Below are 18,220 nucleotides of genomic sequence, written 5' to 3'. Positions count from 1 at the left end.
AAAGTGAATCAGTTATACGTACACATTTTTCCCCATATCTCCTCCCTCTTGTGTCTCCCTCCCCAAATCTACATTTTGCCTAGTGCCTAGCCAAGCATGTTAGGGTGGGGAGGGGAGAGCAGAAAGAGCTAAAATATATTCTTAGTAATGAAAAAGGACAGAGAAGGAGAAGACAAGGAAACTTCAGAGGCCACCTGGGCAGTTCTGGGCCCCAGGGAGAACTGGAGATTTGAGGTCCTATTTGTGGTGACTTAGAGACCCCGCAGGCAGCCAGGCATGACCGCAGCCCAGGAGGGAGGGGCCGGCTGGGAGCCCTCCAGGAACAGGAGGGGTCGTTCAATACCCACCTCGTCCATTTGATTCAAACTCACAGTTAATTTCCAAACTTCTGGGTTTGAGATGAAAGCCTGGAAAGCTGGCTTTCAAACGTGATCCCCCTCTACCCAGAAGCAGGTGCTTGCTGTGAAGCTGGGGTGCTGAGCAGCCCCCATGCAAGGTGAACAATGGTTGTCAAGCAGGGTCTCCTGGGAGGATGCCCAGGTTCAGCCGCCTCAGAAGAGCCCTCTGGGCCCCCATCCTGCAGCGTTAAAGTTTTTTCTCCTTGATTTCATAGAAATCCCTGCTCTCTGATAAACCCTCAAGCCACATTTTAGACAAAAACTCCAACGGAGGTAACACTCTAAACCCTGTCAAGACGTCACATGATTAGGAATTTCCAGCCATTTTTAGGTTTCCGTCCTTCTGACCAGTCCAGGGTGGGAGAGAGACACATACTAACTAGTTTCCCTTTGTTTCTCTGACTTGATTCATAACCTCATAATCTGCCAACCATAATCCTGGGAAGGATCAGACACAAAAGTAAGTGGGAACCAACAGACAAGACCCAATTTAGTGGCCAGTAACACCCAAGTGGAGACTCTGGCTTGAGTTTAAGGTCTGAGGTTGATTAATACCGAACCCTTGCTTTCCTCTTCTTGGTGACACATCCTTCTGGCTGGGTCTCTGCTCCAAGAGTGGGTAAGTGACAGAAGCTGCTCTAGTCTCACCTGGAAGCCCAGACGGGAGGTGAGGAAGGTGGAGGCCGAACAGAACCAACCTTCCTGGACTTTGTCTTCCCTGAGGGGGCTACACGCAGGGGGGAGGTCGACGTCGGTGGGAAAGGCTAGGGAAGTCGTTTGGCAGTGGCGTCGGGGAGGAGGGGGGAAGGAAGTGGGAGCAGAGGACGCAGCACCACACCTGCCACGGCCCTGCAGAGCTGCTCGGGGCCCCGGCAGCACGCATCACTGCCTGTGGAAATACATCACAGTTGCCGTGACCTTGATCCTCCTGAGCTTCTTCCTCCAAGAGAAAAATGAAGAGCGTCTTAAGTACAGTTTATTGTTGGTGAGTCCCTGAGGCTGAGCTTGGACCACTTGTCAATCCTCCAGTGGGGGGGAAGTTTCTCCAGTTATGCAAACACTCTAAAATCACTGTGGAAGTTCTAAGAAGAAAGCTCTTGAAAAATCACAAGAGGGTCAGAGAAAAGATAAATGTTGGACCAGCCTTGAAATACGTATAAGGTTTGAGTAAAGGCGAGGAGGGAGGGAGGGCAGAGAGCTGCCAGGACACCCGTGGGGGGCAGGTGGGGGGCTCGGGGGTGTCCCTCTCCAGAGCCGGAGTCGTCATCCCTCCCGTCCTCACACAGGGACAGGCACTCAGGGCCTCGAAGTAACTCCTCCCCAACGTATAATACACCACCTGCCTGTGGAGGACACCGGCCCAGCACAGGTCACGCGGGTCCTAGAGCCCACGCTTCTCTGAAATTTCTGAAATTTTTGTAGCTATGAAAGCTAGAGGATGCTTATAATATGTCATTATTGCTGTTGGATTAGGAGCAGTTTGTGGGGAGGTACGGGGAGCCTGGGAAGGCAGGTGAACTGGGGGGTGACCCGCAGGCGGGTTTCAAAGGCAGCACCAGGCTCAAGCCCCAGGCTCAGGATTCACAGGTCACATGTCCTTGGGGACACTGTCACTGTAGGAAGTCTTCCGCTAACTTGCTGAATTCATCTGCAAAACGTAAATGCAGGTTGTGCTTGCCTTCTGGCATCAGATGCAACCGTGACCCCTTCACGTGTTTGTGTATGAAGTCGGCATGGAAGCTCGGGACCAGAGGATCCTTCTCAGACCAGCCAGAGCTTAGCGTAAGGCAGGTGTGGGAAGGTGGTTCAGAAATGTGTGTGTGGTCAGAACTGGGCAAAAGAAAGGCCTTTAGAGCTGAAGACTGGGCCAGGCACTGCCTTCAGTGGCTGTCCCACAGCCCAGCACAGTCTGCACCGAGTTAGATGACATCTGCCAGCCCGAGAGTGGAGTAGAGGGAGATGTGGGCCCCGGTGCGGGCCGACAAGTCCTCACTCAACATAAGCCCGGGACCTTCCCACAGGCATTCCGCACAGAACTGGGGGCCCCTCCCCTGACTCCAGGGCCCAGCACCCCTTTAAGAAAGCCCTGCGTGTTCCCGTGATGAAGGGGGGATAGTGGTTGACCGCATCCAGGGGCTTGCCTGGCCTGTCCTGAAAGGGGAACCTGACCCTCAACTGACTCCAGGGATCTAAGGGAAAAGCTCAGGGCTGATGCTTATCTTCCTCTAAGCAGGAGGAAAAGAAGAAAATACTGGGGCAGCTCAACCAGGAGCAAATCGGCTCCGAAATCAAGAACCGTCTGGAGGCCTTCAAGGACATGCAGAAAACCTCCCCTTTGCTCCGACATGCCAAGTACAAATTCCTGGCTGGAGCCCCTCCCCGGGAAAAGAGTGAGAAGTGGCAGGCAGGCATTGGTCAGACTGGCAGAAGGTAGACGAGGTACATATTCCAAGCAGGGAGAGGAAGGTGGGTGGAAGGGGAGGGCGCTCTGAGGCAGGGCCCTCGCGGGACAGGCCCCTCAGGGAAGGGGGAGCGGCTGGGAGAGGACCCCCGCGGGGGCAGCGCGGGGAAGCCTGGACAGAGGGGGTGGAGGGTGGTGGTGCGGACCCCTGGGCTCCAGGTCTACCCGGGTCCCTGGAGAGCCTCCAGCCCAGGTCTGGTTGATCCATGGCCACTGAGAGAACTCTGAGGTCAAGGCCAGCAAACTCTCCTTTGGTATCTGGCAGCCTCTCCCCTCAGAGGGAGGCTTGTCCTTCATAAGGACCCCCCAACAGCCTTTCACGGCAGTGATGAGATAAAACCACGTCCCTGCTTCTGTCCAGAGGTCAACTGCCCCGGGGAGAGGACGTGTGAGCTTATCTCGGGTATTGACCATAAGGGGCAGCCGTGTGGGGAGAGAGCCGGGGCCTCCCCACCCTCTCGAAGTGCGGACGGCCCCTCCGCCCCCCAGAGCTGCTGACCGTGGGCGTCTCCTCAGCGCAGCAGCCCCACGGGAGCCGCCTCCGGAACACCCTGCGGCCCCTGTTCCAGGCGTCCTCGGGACCCGAGCCGGAGTGCATCGTGGTGCTGGCCTCCCTGTCCGACTCTGACCATGAATGGCTCAGCCAGACGGCCGCCAATATCTCCGACCTCTTCCGAGCGCACACTGAGGCCCAGCAGCTGCTCACGGTCCGTGGCCGGCTCGGCGGCCCCCCTGTCCCGGGCGGTCTGCACAACGCCAGCCACTCCTCCCCCTGTGGGGCCCCGTACTCCAGGCAGAAGGCGGACTACGCCCTCCTCATGCACTTCGCTGCGAACCTCTCCGAAAGCTTTCTGATGCTGGAAGACTGGGTTCACTGTGTCCCCAGGTCTATCTCTACCGTCTACTGGGCACTGTCAGCCTGGAAAGAGCTGCCTTGGGTGACCCTGGAGTTCTCCAGCCTGAGCTTCTCTGGGAAAGTTTCCCACTCCAGCGATCTCCCCCGCTTGACCTCTTTCTTCCTCCTTTTCCACAAGGACACTCCTACTCACTTGCTTCTCTCTGAATTCCGTCTTCTCCTGGCCCAGAACGTTCCAGTTCGTTTCGGTTCCTCAGCCGTCTACCACATGGGCAATGATTCTGTGCTCGAGAACACGTGCTTTCCTGCAGAGAAGGGAAAGGTCTTTGGTGAACGAGACAACGTCACCGCCAGTGTCCGCACGGACATGGTGACAGTGCTGAACGATGTCCCCCAGTACGCCTACACTCTGAACAAGGAGAGCTTCGCCACCCTCAGTCCTGTCAAAGGCAACCACCTGACAGTGGTCCTGGAGAAGCCACAGAAAGTCATCCGGATAGAGGTGCTGACAGGGTCTGGCAAACAAAGGCAGTACAAGGTGGAGCAAGGGCAAGTGGAACTGGGCTACGGCCCCTTGGAGGATTTCAAAGGCTGTGCTCGCTACATGCTGCTAGGTCCAATGGTGGCAGGACATTTGGACCAGATGGTGTCTTATGAGGAAGGTTCCGTGGAGGAGCTGAGTTGCATACGGCTGCTGGTGCTAGCACCTCAAGAGTCCTGGCTCCTCATCAGGCAGATCAAAGCCTGGATCACTGAGGATGAGGAAGAGGAGAGTTAGCCAGCACACCGCCAATCCGGGAAGGACGGGGCTGGGGAATGGAATCTACGTGGTTGGCAAGAAATAAAGCTAGAAATTGATGGAGGCCTGCTCACTCTGAGTTGGGTGACCACGTAATTTGTTGTTCTAACTGGGACACTGTTGAGAGTGAGAGCAAAAAGAAGCACTATTCGAAACGACAATAGACAACAGATATAAACCAGGATGGTCCCAGGCAAGCCGAGATGTATGGTCACCCTAATTCTGGTTTTTGTAGGCTGCTTAAGAGAGCGGACACAGTCTGATGAGGGGCACAAACAAGACAATACACTTCCACCTCTCAAGGGTCAGTGAGAGGGAAGGAGTCACTGTGAACTGCCTTGATTTTTATCTACACACAAGTATAACATCCTAGGGTCTTTGCAGGAAGGAGCTGCCGCCCTATCTGGAACTGCCACAGTCTTGACAGCACCATGATCGTGGAGGTGGGACTGCCTTTGCCTCACATTGACACACCTGTCTCAGTCTGTTCGGGCTCTTATAACAGAAGGCCACAGTCTGGGTGGCTCGTAAACAACAGAACTTTGTTTCTCACCGTTCTGGAGGCTGGGAGTCCAAGATCAAGGTGCTGGCAGATTCAGTGTCTGGGGAGAGCTCACATCCTGGTTCATAGACGGCCGTCTTTCTGCTGCGCCCTCACGTGTGTACCTCACAAGGGGGTGAGAGGGCTCTCTCGTTTTTATGAGGGCAGAAATCCCACTCACAAGGGCTCCTCCCTCAAGCCCTAATCACCTCCCAAAGGCTCCACCTTCTAATACCATCAACTAGGGGGTTAGGGTTTCAATGTATGAATTCTGTGGGGACACATTTAGACCACAGGAAGACCCAAACCTCCAATGTGTCAAGGTTAAGACCTTGCTGGAGGAAAGTTTGCTTAGCTGGGATTCAGGAATAGACATTTCAAGTAGTTGTGAATCCCCTAGAACTGTGTGCAAAATTTGGTATGAATTCATATGTGCATTTTTCTAAGGAGAGGATACTTTGCTTCCATCAGAGCATTGAAATGTTCCATATCTGCCTCAAAAAGTTAAGAATAGCTAAACCAGCAGCAATAACCTTCTTGAGGGAAGAAACGGTATGGAACTTAGAACAGAAATCCTTCTATTTCCACTGAAAAAATGAGTTGGTATTACATATTCCTTCGTGTATCTATTCAGCAAATATTCGGATGCAAACTTAAGGTTAAGTGCTGTTCAAGGTAATGTGAATAATAAGATGAACCAAACATGGATGACATCAACAAAGGACATAACACAAAAATCAGTAATTAAAATTAAATGTGATATCGGTTCTGATTCTCTCTAATTTGATGATTGAAATTGATGAACCCAATAAAAACATAAATGAGGGGACTTCCCTGGTGGCATAGTGGATAAGACTCCACGCTCCCAATGCAGGGGGCCCGGGTTCGATCCCTGATCAGGGAACTAGATCCCACATGCATGCCGCAACTAAGGAGCCTGCCTGCCACAACTAAGACCTGGTGCAACCAAATAAATAAATAAATAAATATTTTTTAAAAACAACAACAACATAAATGAGGAGGTTTGTAGTTTTTTTTGGTTTTGAAATATTTCCTAAATTTAAACTTATGAAAAAAATCTTTGAAAATAACTAATTGTCTCTCACTAGGATATTTATTCTCCCATTTCATTAGAAACAGAATAACATCATGGGATACCATGTATACATCTAAGACAGATAAAAATTCCCATGTTCCATGCATTTTGTGTTGACCAGTAAAATGAAAGCAAAGTCTTAGGGTGAGGTTTCCATTTAAAAATTCCAATAAGGGCTTTTTCAGCTGACAAAAACCTGTTTTGCATTGGCCTGGTAATTCTTCTTTACCTTGTTATTTTGCTATGGCTCTCAGTCAGATGCTATGTATATTTTGTTCAGCTGTTCTAGTTGTCTTCACTAAGAAGTTTCAAATTACCTAGATTGCTATTATAAAAAACCTTTTATGTACGACTTGAAAAGATCTTCAAGATACAACCATTAAATGAAAACACTCAGGCTTCAATACAGTAGATTCACTACAAAATTATTAATTAATGCAAAAAAAACTACACATTTCTATTCCGTGTAATTACAAATAAAGAAACTACAGAAGATTCTGTTACTGGTGGTTTGTCTGACTATGAACCCTATAAAAACTCTCCTGATTAAAACAACTAAATATGCTACACATAACGCTTAAAAGCCGTTTTTATGTGTATCACTGGAATGAAAACAATATGAGAAATTCTCAGAGACCAAAAAATTAAACAAAAATAGGACTCCAGATAGGTAAATAAGGACTGAAGCTGGCTTTTGCCCTGAGGGAATTAGTCAAGTGCCTGGGACACTGGGCTGAGCGGGGTGCAAGGGACGGGAAAAGGTCAGGATAACCTAGAATTTCAAGATACGGGAGACAACCACGTAAAGCCACAACAGCAAGGGCTGCACACTCAACAGAGAGAACTAGGGAAAAATACACACCACTAAACGGGACAGAAACAAAATCTACTAGAGGGGAAAATATCTCCCCTGATATTCCCAAACACAAGCCGTCCCTTGTGTAGATTTGCAGCCACCTGAATCAACACTACGAGGTGATCTCAAAAATCTCCAGCCAAGATAATATTTTAAATTGGCCACCACTCAAGTTGGTAATTTCCCCCAAGATGCCTGGAAAAGGCAAATGCAAATCTTTTGAAGAGTTTAGGACTCAAAGAATCCTCACAAAGTTCTAAAGAATAGAAACTCATAGTAAAAAAAAAAAAATCGCAAAACACACAAGGAAATAAGACACCATAGTGAGAACCAGAAGAAAAAAAAATCATTATTGTATTAACTTCAAATATTAGGTAAAAATATTCACTTTAAATTTCTAGGATAACTCCAAAGGCTAGAAATAGTGTTTACTGCCAAAACCAGAGAGAGGGAGAGAAAAAAAAAAAAGTATTGAGAAAGAAAAGAAAAACTCAACCAGGTCTCCTAAAAGGCAATAAGAGAGGGAGAAAAAAGAAAAGTAGAAGATACTTGATGTAATAGCATAAATTCATAAATATAAATATTACCTGATAGATGAAAATGAACCAAACTCATTAGCTAAAAAAGATTGTCTTAATTTAAAAAAATATACAGCTTTTCCTATTTATAAGAGGCTTACCTGAAACCTAATAACAGAAAAGCTGGAAGAAACAGCATGGAAAAAAGATATACCTGGCTAATACAACTAAAATAAACGATATCCGACAAGACAGACATTAAGGGGAAAAGAAAAAGAAGCATCACCAGAGATAAAGAAGATCAAGACATATCTTAGGGGTTGTTTGATGAAAGATGAACCTGATGAGGGAGCTAAAACAATGTATTTAACTGTAGACTTTACCTCAAGGAGACAAAATTAGTATTAACAAAACACCCAAGGAGAAATTGCTAAATTCACCATCATAGTGGGAGATTCTAACATATCTCAGTAACTGATAGATCTACAATACTCTCCCCAGCCAAAAAACAAAATTAGTAAGGTTGGAATACAATCAGCCAGCTTGACCCAATGGGCACATATAGAACATTGCATCCTTTATAATTTTTTCAAAGGCATACATGGAACATACATGAAAATTGACCGGGCAGCATCTCAACAAGTCCCGAAGAATTGAAGTGGCACCCCAAGTTCACTGACAACAATACAATTAGCTTCTAACCTACCTGGTTTCTAAATTAATGATAAAAAGAAAGATTTTTAAACCCATATTTTTTGGCATACACACATATTTCTAAATAATTCATAAGCTAAAGAAAAATCACAATGGAAGTTAGAAAATATTTAGAACTGAACCATAATGGAATTACTAATAGGAAAAGTTGGGTCATGCAGTTAATCCTGTTCTTGAAGGAAATTTATAGCCTTAAGTGAAAATAAGTGAGACTATAAATTATAAAATAAACAAGACTGAAAATTAAAAAGGTAAGCATCCATCATAAGAATTTAGTAAACTAGAAGAAACAAAAAACAATGAAAATATAAGGAAAGAAATCTTCAATATAGGCCGAATTTAATGTCATATGAAGAAACATCATGAAGAGAAAGAAATGGCAAGCCACGCAGTGGGAGGAGTATTGTAGTACATGGAACAAAGAATGTCCACCCAGAAATGTATAAAGAACTAGTACAGATGAATGAGAAAAAGACAGGCAACCCAGTGGCCCAAAAACTTCAACAAGGAACTTTGCAAAAGAGGAAGTGTTTCAAAAGGAGCTCATCTCATTTCTCCTCAGGGAACTGCAAATAAAAATTAAAATGGCTAAAATTAAAAAGACTGAAGCACCGCATATTGGAAAGGATGTATCAGAGAACAAGGATTGGTAAACTATGGCCCATGGACCAAACACAGCCCACCGACTGCTTTGCAAACACAGCTGTATCGGAGCACAGCCATGATCACCTGTCTATACATTGTCTAGGACCACTTTCATGCTGCAAGGCCAGAGTTGAATAGCAGCGACAGAGGCTGTATAGTTCACAAAATCTAGACTATTTACTGTCTGGCCCTTTACAGAAAATATTTGTGAACTTCTGATGTAGAAAAGCAAGACTTCTCATCACTACTGGTGGAAGTGCAAATCGGCCCAATCACTTTAGGAAACTGTTTGCAGAATCCACGGAATCAAATATCGTGCACCTGACGATGGGGTAATCCCATTCCTAGGTAAACACTCATCCAAGTACCTGTGCCCCAGGAGAGATGTACGACAATGTATACAGGAGCATTATTTGTAACGGTCACAAATTGGAGGCAACCCAAACGAACGTCAGTAGTAGACCGGGTAAATAAATTTGATCTAATCATACAACGGGACACTACTCAGCAATGAAAATGAATAAACTACTATCACAACAATACGGATAAATCTCACAAACATAACGCAAAAAAGAAGCTAGATACAAAAGACCACATACTGTACGATCCCATTTATATAAATTCCTAAAAGAGGCAAAACTAACAGTCACCTCCACATTATTTGAGGCCAAAACCCAAGTCTTACCTACTGTGGAAGTTTCTCCCTCCAGTCACTTTGCTCAAAGGAGAAGCCGAGCAGAAAGTCACCTAAGAGAAAAATCAATGGGACACAGAGACAATCAATGTCCTTCAGAGTCACCTATTTAGTTGTTTTAATCAGGAGAGTTTTTATAGTGTTCATAGTCAGACAAACCATCAGTAACAGAATCTTCTGTAGTTTCTTTATTTGTAATTACACTGAATAGAAATGTGTAGATTTTTTTTGCATTAACTAATAATTTTGTAGTGAATCTACTGTATTGAAGCCTGAGTATTTTCATTTAATGGTTGTGTCTTGAAGATCTTTTCAAGTCGTACATAAAAGGTTTTTATAATAGCAATCTAGGTAATTTGAAACTTCTTAGTGAAGACAACTAGAACAGCTGAACAAAATATACATAGCGTCTGATTGAGAGCAATAGCAAAATAACAAGGTAAAGAAAAATTACCAGGCCAATGCACAAAAGGTTTTTGTCAGCTGAAAAAGCCCTTATTGGAATTTTTAAATGGAAACCTCACCCTAAGACTTTGCTTTCATTTTACTGGTCAACACAAAATGCATGGAACACGGGAATTTTTATGTTTCTTAGATGTATACATGACAGAGAAGGGGTGGTTGTCTCAGGAGGCTGGAATTAGGAGGCTCTTCTGAGCCTGGAGCTTCACCATGCATTGTCCAGTCTGGTGAAGACCATTCTGAGCTGGCCTGGAACATGGCTGGATGGTGGCGGATGGGGCCCCGTGCAGGCCTGGGCAGGAATCAGGTGACTTCTCTGGTGGGCAGGCGGAGGTCAGTGCTCGTCACCTGAGCAGTGTCCTTTGGGTCACTTGGGGGTGTCTCTCTGTGTCCAAATCCAGACTGGAGAGTCTGGACGGCCTCCCAGAACAGTCTCCGAGTACTTTTCTGTGGGTCTGTAAGGGGCTGCGTATCAGCTTATTTGAGGGATTTTGGCAATCCTGGATGAGGATCTACTACCTGTTTTCGTAAGTAAAATTTTATTAGAAAGTAGTTACTTTTATTCATTTACGTATTATCTATGGCTGCTTTCATGCTACAACAGCAAAGCAGAATAATTGCTACACAGACCGTATGCCACCAAAATATTTACCATCTGACCCAAACAGAAAAAGGTTGCCAACTCAGACACACACAGCGAAGACCATGTGAACGCACAGTGAGGAGAAGATGGGCATCTACAGGCTAGGGAGAGAGGCCTCAGGAGAAATCAAGAGCAAACGTCAACCCGGCTGGGAACTGGGTATGCGAGGGAATGGGCATCTCGGCCGATGTGTGGCTCCTGGCCCTCAGCATCTGTTACTGTCTCCTCCTGTCCCCTGCCTCTGCTGCCAGCAGGGCTCAGCTCGAATCTCTAACCGAGCATCAGCACTGTCTGCAGAGAGTCATTGTAGCAGCTGATATCTGTTGAGTGTTTTGTTCTATGACAGGCCACATGCTAAGCACATTACATGTCTTATAGCACTTACCTATCTGTAGACAGGAGTCAGAAAGAAGCTGAGGAAGTCGTCCAGGTTCTGATTCAGTCCAGTCTGCCCCCAAAGCCAGGTCTTTGGCCCCGGGGGCTGGAGAACCCAGATCCAGATGAGAAGCTTGATCTGGACCCAAAAGGAGCTCCTGAATGAGCCTGATGGCATGAGGGCCTGGCCATGTGAGCAAAACCAGTCACGGAAGCAGGAAATGAAGATGCCACTGTCATTCCTGAGGAGACTTGGCCAGGCTGTGAATCCTCTGGTTGAAAGTCTGCCTTTTGAAGAACTAACGTGACTACACAATGATCAGTTTCAGGCCCTCCTGCTCTACTTTGAGCCTGTCTCTCTCTGAACGCCAGATTCCTCCCTGCTAAGCAATTTGCAGACTTGGAGATTTCCAGTTCCAGCTTGGTGTGGTTCTACGTTTGACAGGACTCTCTCCCTGTTCGAGGCTAAGCGGTCTAAGTAGCAGGGACAGAAGTCTGCGGAGGAGGATCTGGAGCTGCAGCCCCTCCTTGTAGGAGTACCTGGGAGCCGAGTCCGGAGGAAAGAGGTGGGGCGCGGAGTGACTCCGCCCCTACCGGGCCCCGCCCAGTCGGGCCCCGCCCCTACAGGCCCCGCCTCCTTCCCGCCCCGCGGCGCATTGTGGGATCTGGGCGCTGGCTGCGAGGTGGAGGACGCGGCTGTTGATGATGGGGTTGCAGCCGGTGAGACCCTCGCTCCGTATCCCGCACCAGGGGACTCCGCCCCTTATGGTTCCCGGCACTCAGGTCCGGACCAGCGGCTCTCACCGCCGACCCCGCCCCGCAGGGCTTTACACCCGCCCTGGATGCCGGGGTCCCGGTACCGCACGCTCGGGCTGGGGACCCCACCCAGGCTGCCCCCTGAGCTCGGCTTGCTCCTGCGCCGGAGTTCGGGGTCGCCACCCGGGGGGCAGGTCGTAGGGGCCCGTCACCGCCCACGCCCTGGGCTCTTCCCCAGCGCCACCGTCACGCTGCCCCCTCTGCCCGCAGAGCCCAGTCCTGCTGGCCTCCCTGGGGGTGGGGCTGCTGACTCTGCTCGGCCTGGCTCTGGGCTCCTACCTGGTGCGGAGGTCCCGCCGGTCGCGGATCACGCTCCTGGACCCCAATGAGAAGTACCTGCTGCGACTGCTAGACAAGACAGTGAGTTGTGGAGTAGCGGAGGGGACCGGAGTTCCGCTTGGCTGTGGTTGGTAGGCCCCGGGGAGTTGGCGACACCAGACCTGCCTGGTGAGACGCTTGTCATCCATCCTCCAGACCGTGAACCACAACACCAAGAGGTTCCGCTTTGCCCTGCCCACCGCCCACCACGTTCTGGGGCTGCCTGTGGGTAAGAACTGTGGCGTGGGCTCCTTTCCCTGGTACTCTAATAGGGTGATCCCCCTTCTGGGGTCTCCTGAAACGCGCTGCTTCAGTCTAGTGCCTCCCCACTCCATCACCCTTTCCCCACCAGGCTGCGTATCCTCCAGGCTGTGAGGTGCCCTGGGCCACACTAGGGTGTGGCTTCTGTGCCCCTAGATATCTTCGACACTCAGCAGTCCTCCCTCCTTCCTGCAGGATTTGCTCATATCCCCACTGAGCAAGCACTAATCTTTTCCCCATTGCCCAGACCCTCAACTCACTGCTAAGGTCCTGGCAGTCATTGATAAGAATCTCAGCAGATGGGAGTTTATGAGGGATCCAGCTGGGGGCTCAAAGGGGTGAATCCTCCCTGCCTGGTAGCTCACTGGGGCCCCAGCACGGAGCAAGACGCTTCTGTCCTCTCAAACCTCCCAGATTATTTTGAAAGGTAACAGGAATGCAGCACCTCCACAGGAGCCCTTATGTAGCTCTGCACGTGGTCCCCAGGCAAACATGTCTACCTCTCTGCCCGGATCGATGGCAGCCTGGTCATCAGGCCGTACACTCCCATCACCAGCGATGAGGACCAAGGCTATGTGGATCTTGTCATCAAGGTAAGAAGGTAGGAAGGAGCCCCAGGCGCCCCTTATCCTCCTCCCTCTGGGATCTGTAGAAACTTCCAAGATGTGTTGATAGGAGGAGATGCGTGTCCTTTGTGGACAGGAAGAAAGTATGTGGACTGGGAAGAGAGAGCATGTGTGTCACCCCTGCCCTGCTTCAGGCAGATTCAGCCAACAGGGGTCTCAGAAACCAGGGACATTCCAAACAAAGTACTTTCCATTCTGTCTTATCAGGTCTACCTGAAGGGTGTGCACCCCAGATTTCCTGAGGGGGGAAAGATGTCTCAGTACCTGGATAGCCTGAAGACTGGGGACGTGGTGGAGTTTCGGGGGCCAAGTGGGTTGCTCACTTACGCTGGGAAAGGTAATGGCCTAGCTCCCACGTCTCCGGTGCCTGGCATCCTCTCCACACAGTATGGTTCTGTGTGTCCATGTGTGTGTGCTCACGCGGGTAAGGGCCAGCTGCCCCTCCTGTAAACACAGCCCTGACTTTATAGAAAGGCGTGTTCCTCAGCCCCTCTTGACACAGGGATCAGTTCCGGTGAATTTTCACCCACCGTGACAGCCCTGGAGATGACTAATGCAAACGCGGGCCTCTCTCTCCCTCAGAGAGTCGCCCCTCAGGCCGAGCTGTGCAGAGAGCCAGAGATGCGTTCAGCCCTTCCAGTGGGAACAGCTGGGTGCATTAGCAAGCCTGGGAGCTGCTCTGTGCCACTTGGGAAAATAGATTCACACCTGGCCTCATGCCTGTCGCCCTGAGCAGGGAGTGACCCTCTATGGGAGTCAGCTTATGACTCACTGTGTGTTCCTAAACTGACTTGTAGCTCATAATGTGGGACAGACAGTCCTGGCCCCATTGTCCCTCAAGTGTCTTGTTGTCAGGGCTGGCTCAACACCCAAGCTCCAGGATCAGATTCCACAGCAGCTGCAGAACTGGCCTGGGGCGTATTTTCGATTCTGCATTTGTTTTCTTAGTTCCCTGAATTGACTGTTCTTTCACCCCTCTCTCCACTGGACTTCTCAGGGATGTTTAGCATTCAGCCCAACAAAAAGTCTCCACCAGAACCGAGAGTGGCCAGGAAACTGGGAATGATTGCCGGCGGCACAGGTGCTTGTCCCCTGCTCCCTCCCACCATTGTGACTGTTGCCGTAGCAGCTTCCAGGTGACCCTCAGAAGGTTTGGTAATCATGGCCAGACTTAATCAGGGGATTCCCAGCAATGCCTAGGGCTCCCCAGTTGCTACAAAACAAAATCATAATCGGGTAGAAACCCCCAAAAATCTATTTTAACTGACAGAATGAGAGAGACAAATCATGTGGGCTCTCCCAAGACCTCACATGGAATGAATCTAATAAATTTTAGGTGAGAACAGAGAAGCAGCTAAGAATAGGACAGTCGAGAAGATAGAAAATTAACATTGGACATTTCCCTATGTTAAACACTGTGCTAGACTCTTTATACGTGTCTATGACATAGGTACAAGCCTTCCCATTTTACGGATGGGAACACGGAGGTTCAGAGAGGTTGAATCGTTTCCACATGGCAAGAGGCAGGGTTAGCGTGCAGCTCTGCTCAGTTCCAAAGCACGTGCACTTAACCTGCACGTCCAGGGCTCCAGGCATCTCAGCATTGAATCAGTAGGTACTTGCAGTCATCTGTGATACTGGAGCCTTAGCCTCCAAGGGACTTCCAGAGAGTCTTGGATTGGTTCCTTAGAAGGATTTCAGCAATATAAACTTATGTGAATTTTGAGCACATGACCACAATTCACCTACCAGATATGAATTTTAGTGAGTTTGGGGTAAAGGGCCTATCTGTCCAGAAATGTAGGTGCTGTGAAGACACAGGGGGAGCGTAGAGAATTAATTAGGACACAAAGGAAAACAGAGTGAAGGAGTGAGTAAGTAGAATTAAGATGAAAGGGTTGGGCAGCTAAGGAGCAGGGATGGGGAGGGTGGCCACCGCATCTCACCGTGGGGCATCTGTGTGCAGGAATCACCCCAATGCTGCAGCTGATCCAGGCTATCCTAAAAGACCCAGAAGATCCAACCCAGTGCTTTCTGCTTTTTGCCAACCAGGTTGTGTTCCTTTTCTCAGTCCTGGGACTTCAGAGTTACTGTGTGGGGAGAGGTGTGGTACCAACGGGCAAAACTAGCCCAGTGTCTGGTTCAGCCTCTGCCCAAGGCCTCCCTGCGGGTAGAGGGTCCTCTTCCACAATAAGGAGGACAGAGCACTGAGCCAAATTCCCTCCCTGGCCCACAAGGAAAGAAAAAAAGAAAACATTTAAGGAGTCTAGTCCTGAGTATAGAAACTTGCTCCTTGAGTCTCCGTTGTTAAATATTCTGTCTTTATTCCTTCATATTGTGTAAATAAAGGCTGTTCCCCTCTCCCTCCCCTCATCCTAACTCCCTAAAACCCTTGCTTATTCCCTAGAACTTCAGTTTTTTCTTTCCTGGTTGGAAAGTTGTTATAGCAGAGAGCTTTTTATGTTGTTATGTTTAGGAACCTGAGAAGGTTCCTAAAGACTTTGCTTCTCCTCTTCATTTCAGACTGAAAAGGACATAATCTTACGGGAGGACTTGGAGGAGCTGCAGGCCCGACATCCCAACCACTTTAAGCTCTGGTTCACTCTGGATCACCCCCCAGAAGGTACCCTCCCCATTTCTGGACATCCCCAAATCAGGGCCTCGCCCGTTGGTGGGTTCTGGTTTCAGTGAAACCGACCCTGCCCGACACTGCCAAACTCTGAGCTCACGGACACAGTGGTCTCCTGGACTCTTTCCCGCGGTTCCTGTTTCCCGGGTGGGTGGCAGGGCTGGCCGTGCCGCTGAAGCAGGCTGAGGAGACCCGTCCAGCTGCCGCTACAACTCTGTACCCTCTCAGGAGCCTTTCTGGACTACCACCACCCCACCCCGGCCCCGCACTGCACCCCGCTGCCAGCATGGACCTGGAGTGTCATTCTCTCCTCTCCCCGTGCAGATTGGGCCTACAGCAAGGGCTTTGTGTCTGCCGACATGATCCAGGAGCACCTGCCCGCCCCAGGGGAGGATATGCTGCTGCTGCTCTGTGGGCCACCCCCGATGGTGCAGCTGGCCTGCCACCCCAACCTGGACAAACTGGGCTACTCGCAAAAGATGCGATTTACCTACTGAGCATCCCCTCACTGCCCTGGTCCCGCTGCCGCCATTTGCCCCGAGTCGGCCCTCAAATGCTATAAGCCCTAGATGCCCTTCCCAACAGTGTCAGCCTTTTTGTCTTTCTCCGGAGCTGGAATCTGGATGGTCCCTGCGGGAACAACATCCTCATAGCCGTGGAAGAGGGCCCAAGCCGAGTCACTCCCTGGAAGGCTCCCCAGTCTCCCTGTGATGAAACATCCAGGTCACGCTCAAGGAGCAGACTCCTCCACAGGTCAGAAAGCAGGGAGCATATACACTTGTTCCAAGACTGGCCGGTTCCTTGATGGCATCACACCCTTCTTTGTGTCTGTGGTTAAAGAACAACCTGTTTAATGAGTTTGATTTAATATTTGGTGCTTAACCCATAGCAGACTGTGTGTGCGGTGGGGGGGGGGTGCAGACTTAGAAAGCTAATCTTTTAGAGGCAACAGGAGAGGAGGAGATGGTTTCTTCAGACCTCAGAGAAAGGGATCTGAAATACGTGTTCATGTGTCTGTCTCCCTCTGGCCCTGCCGAGGCTGGAGGGAAAGGGCTCCCCATGATCTAAGACTGTTACTGTGGCAGAAACCTCTGGCTTATGCAAATAAATGGGGCTAAGGCCCTTGTGTTCTACCGAAGAGGTGGTTGTGTCTGGGCTCCTTGTTTCCAAGGCTTTTCATGCCTGAGGATCTTGGGAGGAAGGGTTTCCCAGCACAGAATTTCCCCTGGGTCTTCCAAAGAACCTTTGAGCGGTTGTACCCTGTGCTGAAATGTGAGCTGCCACCAAACTCCACACTCATCTTAGCAACTGTCTCAGCAGAGCCAGAAGCTCAACTTCTCCCTGGAGAACTTTTAAGGTGGAGGAAGGAGAATACAAGTGAGAGGGAAGCTTTTGGAGCCCAGGTACCCCTCACAGTGGTCCTTGCTTTGGCCACTCCTTCCCTCCTTCCTTCCCTTAGCCCTTTCTTCACTGCATTTATCCTTCAAGGTACCTGGCAAATAAGTCAAAGTATTGTCTTTCTATTTGGAAGAGAAGCCTTGTCCTTTAAAAAGTAACCTGACATCACCAGCCCTGGCCAGACTGGTTGGTGCCTGGACAGAGTTGGCCCCCAGGTACATCTGTCCTGACCGCCCTTCTCCTGCCCCAACAGCCTGGCCCAATCCACTCCCTCCCAGCGTCACACCAGGGCCACCTCTTCAGATCTTCTGTTAGTCACACTGGAACAGAACAATGCATCAGGTCAGGAGGAAGGTTGGCATTGTTTTTCTGCATGGAACTGTATACTGCTTCCCCTGGGGCCCCTGGAAGAAAGGCTTGTGGACGCTCCCTAGGGTAGAACCATCACTAAATTGTGGTACTGGAATTCCATCAGACATGTCTTGATCACCTGGTATGTGTGTGTACTGGGCTCTGTGAGACACACTCGGCCACCTCACCTCCAAAAAGGAAAATCTTGCCTAGGGTTGTTGGGCTCACACAGTGAAGCAGCCCAGCAAAGAGAATTTCCCACACAGAAGCTCATTCCTTGTCTCGCACAGGTTCCTGCCTTATCCACTCAATATACAAACATTAAGGACCTGCCACGTGCCAAGCACTGTGCTAGGTCCTGAGGATTCAACCATGACCAAGACTGTTCTTAGACCCCAAAAAACTCATCGTCTAGAGTAAGACAGCGATAAATAATTACAACACAGTGTGGTTAATACTACAGAAGAGATACAAGGTGCAGATGGGAAGGGTTTGGAAAAGATTCTGAGAAGCAGGAAGAGAAGAAAAAAAGTTTTTTAGTTAACAGCCTCGTAGCAGGTGCTGTGCTAAATGATCATTGTGTAATTGAATCCTTATTATAATCCTGTGAGTCTGAGATTAAGGATATGCAGAAGGTCATACAGCTGGTCAGCGGCTGGCAGAGCCTGAATGTGAAGCTAGGATTGTCTCGATCCAAAGCCAAACCTAGAACTGGGAATTGTAAGTTGCTTGGATCCTTTGGCAGAGAATGGGGGCATGGGCA

The 18,220-nt window shown here is 49.3% G+C and overlaps 2 protein-coding genes across 3 annotated transcripts; both read left to right on the top strand.

Moving 5' to 3' along the window:
* The first annotated feature begins 532 nt into the window (after window positions 1-532).
* LOC137760784 (alpha-1,3-mannosyl-glycoprotein 4-beta-N-acetylglucosaminyltransferase-like protein MGAT4E) lies at window positions 533-4,493 on the top strand. Its single transcript, XM_068537665.1, has 4 exons — window positions 533-540; window positions 1,254-1,383; window positions 2,632-2,788; window positions 3,349-4,493. The coding sequence occupies exons 1-4, from the start codon at window positions 533-535 to the stop codon at window positions 4,491-4,493; spliced, it is 1,440 nt and encodes a 479-aa protein (XP_068393766.1).
* A 7,228-nt stretch (window positions 4,494-11,721) lies between these two features.
* On the top strand, window positions 11,722-16,846 carry CYB5R1 (cytochrome b5 reductase 1). 2 transcript variants are annotated; one of them, XM_068541929.1, is made up of 9 exons: window positions 11,722-11,778; window positions 12,085-12,234; window positions 12,349-12,421; window positions 12,940-13,046; window positions 13,287-13,416; window positions 14,077-14,160; window positions 15,046-15,131; window positions 15,603-15,702; window positions 16,033-16,846. In XM_068541929.1, exons 1-9 carry the CDS (start codon window positions 11,761-11,763, stop codon window positions 16,203-16,205), a joined length of 921 nt encoding a protein of 306 aa, XP_068398030.1. In that variant the 5' UTR covers window positions 11,722-11,760; the 3' UTR covers window positions 16,206-16,846. The 2 variants fall into 2 exon arrangements, with proteins under 2 accessions (XP_068398030.1, XP_068398029.1); XM_068541928.1 differs by having other exon boundaries at window positions 11,723-11,841.
* Window positions 16,847-18,220: the final 1,374 nt, after the last annotated feature.

Source organism: Eschrichtius robustus, chromosome 3, assembly GCF_028021215.1.
Source record: "Eschrichtius robustus isolate mEscRob2 chromosome 3, mEscRob2.pri, whole genome shotgun sequence".
Taxonomy (NCBI): Eukaryota; Metazoa; Chordata; class Mammalia; order Artiodactyla; family Eschrichtiidae; genus Eschrichtius; species Eschrichtius robustus.
The sequence above is the reverse complement of the archived record's forward strand: the minus strand, read 5'-3'. Positions and strand labels throughout refer to the sequence as shown.

What these genes read in the sequence shown, in the direction of transcription:
- LOC137760784 (XM_068537665.1), top strand. An exon ending in TTAAGTACAGTTTATTGTTG is followed by an intron (nt 1,384 to 2,631) that starts GTGAGTCCCTGA and finishes TCCTCTAAGCAG; the next exon opens with GAGGAAAAGAAGAAAATACT. An exon ending in AGCCCCTCCCCGGGAAAAGA is followed by an intron (nt 2,789 to 3,348) that starts GTGAGAAGTGGC and finishes TCCGCCCCCCAG; the next exon opens with AGCTGCTGACCGTGGGCGTC.
- CYB5R1 (XM_068541928.1), top strand. Translation starts at nt 11,761, where the DNA reads ATGATGGGGTTGCAGCCGGTGAGACCCTCGCTCCGTATCCCGCACCAG. An exon ending in GCTCACTTACGCTGGGAAAG is followed by an intron (nt 13,417 to 14,076) that starts GTAATGGCCTAG and finishes TGGACTTCTCAG; the next exon opens with GGATGTTTAGCATTCAGCCC. An exon ending in TTCTGCTTTTTGCCAACCAG is followed by an intron (nt 15,132 to 15,602) that starts GTTGTGTTCCTT and finishes TCTTCATTTCAG; the next exon opens with ACTGAAAAGGACATAATCTT.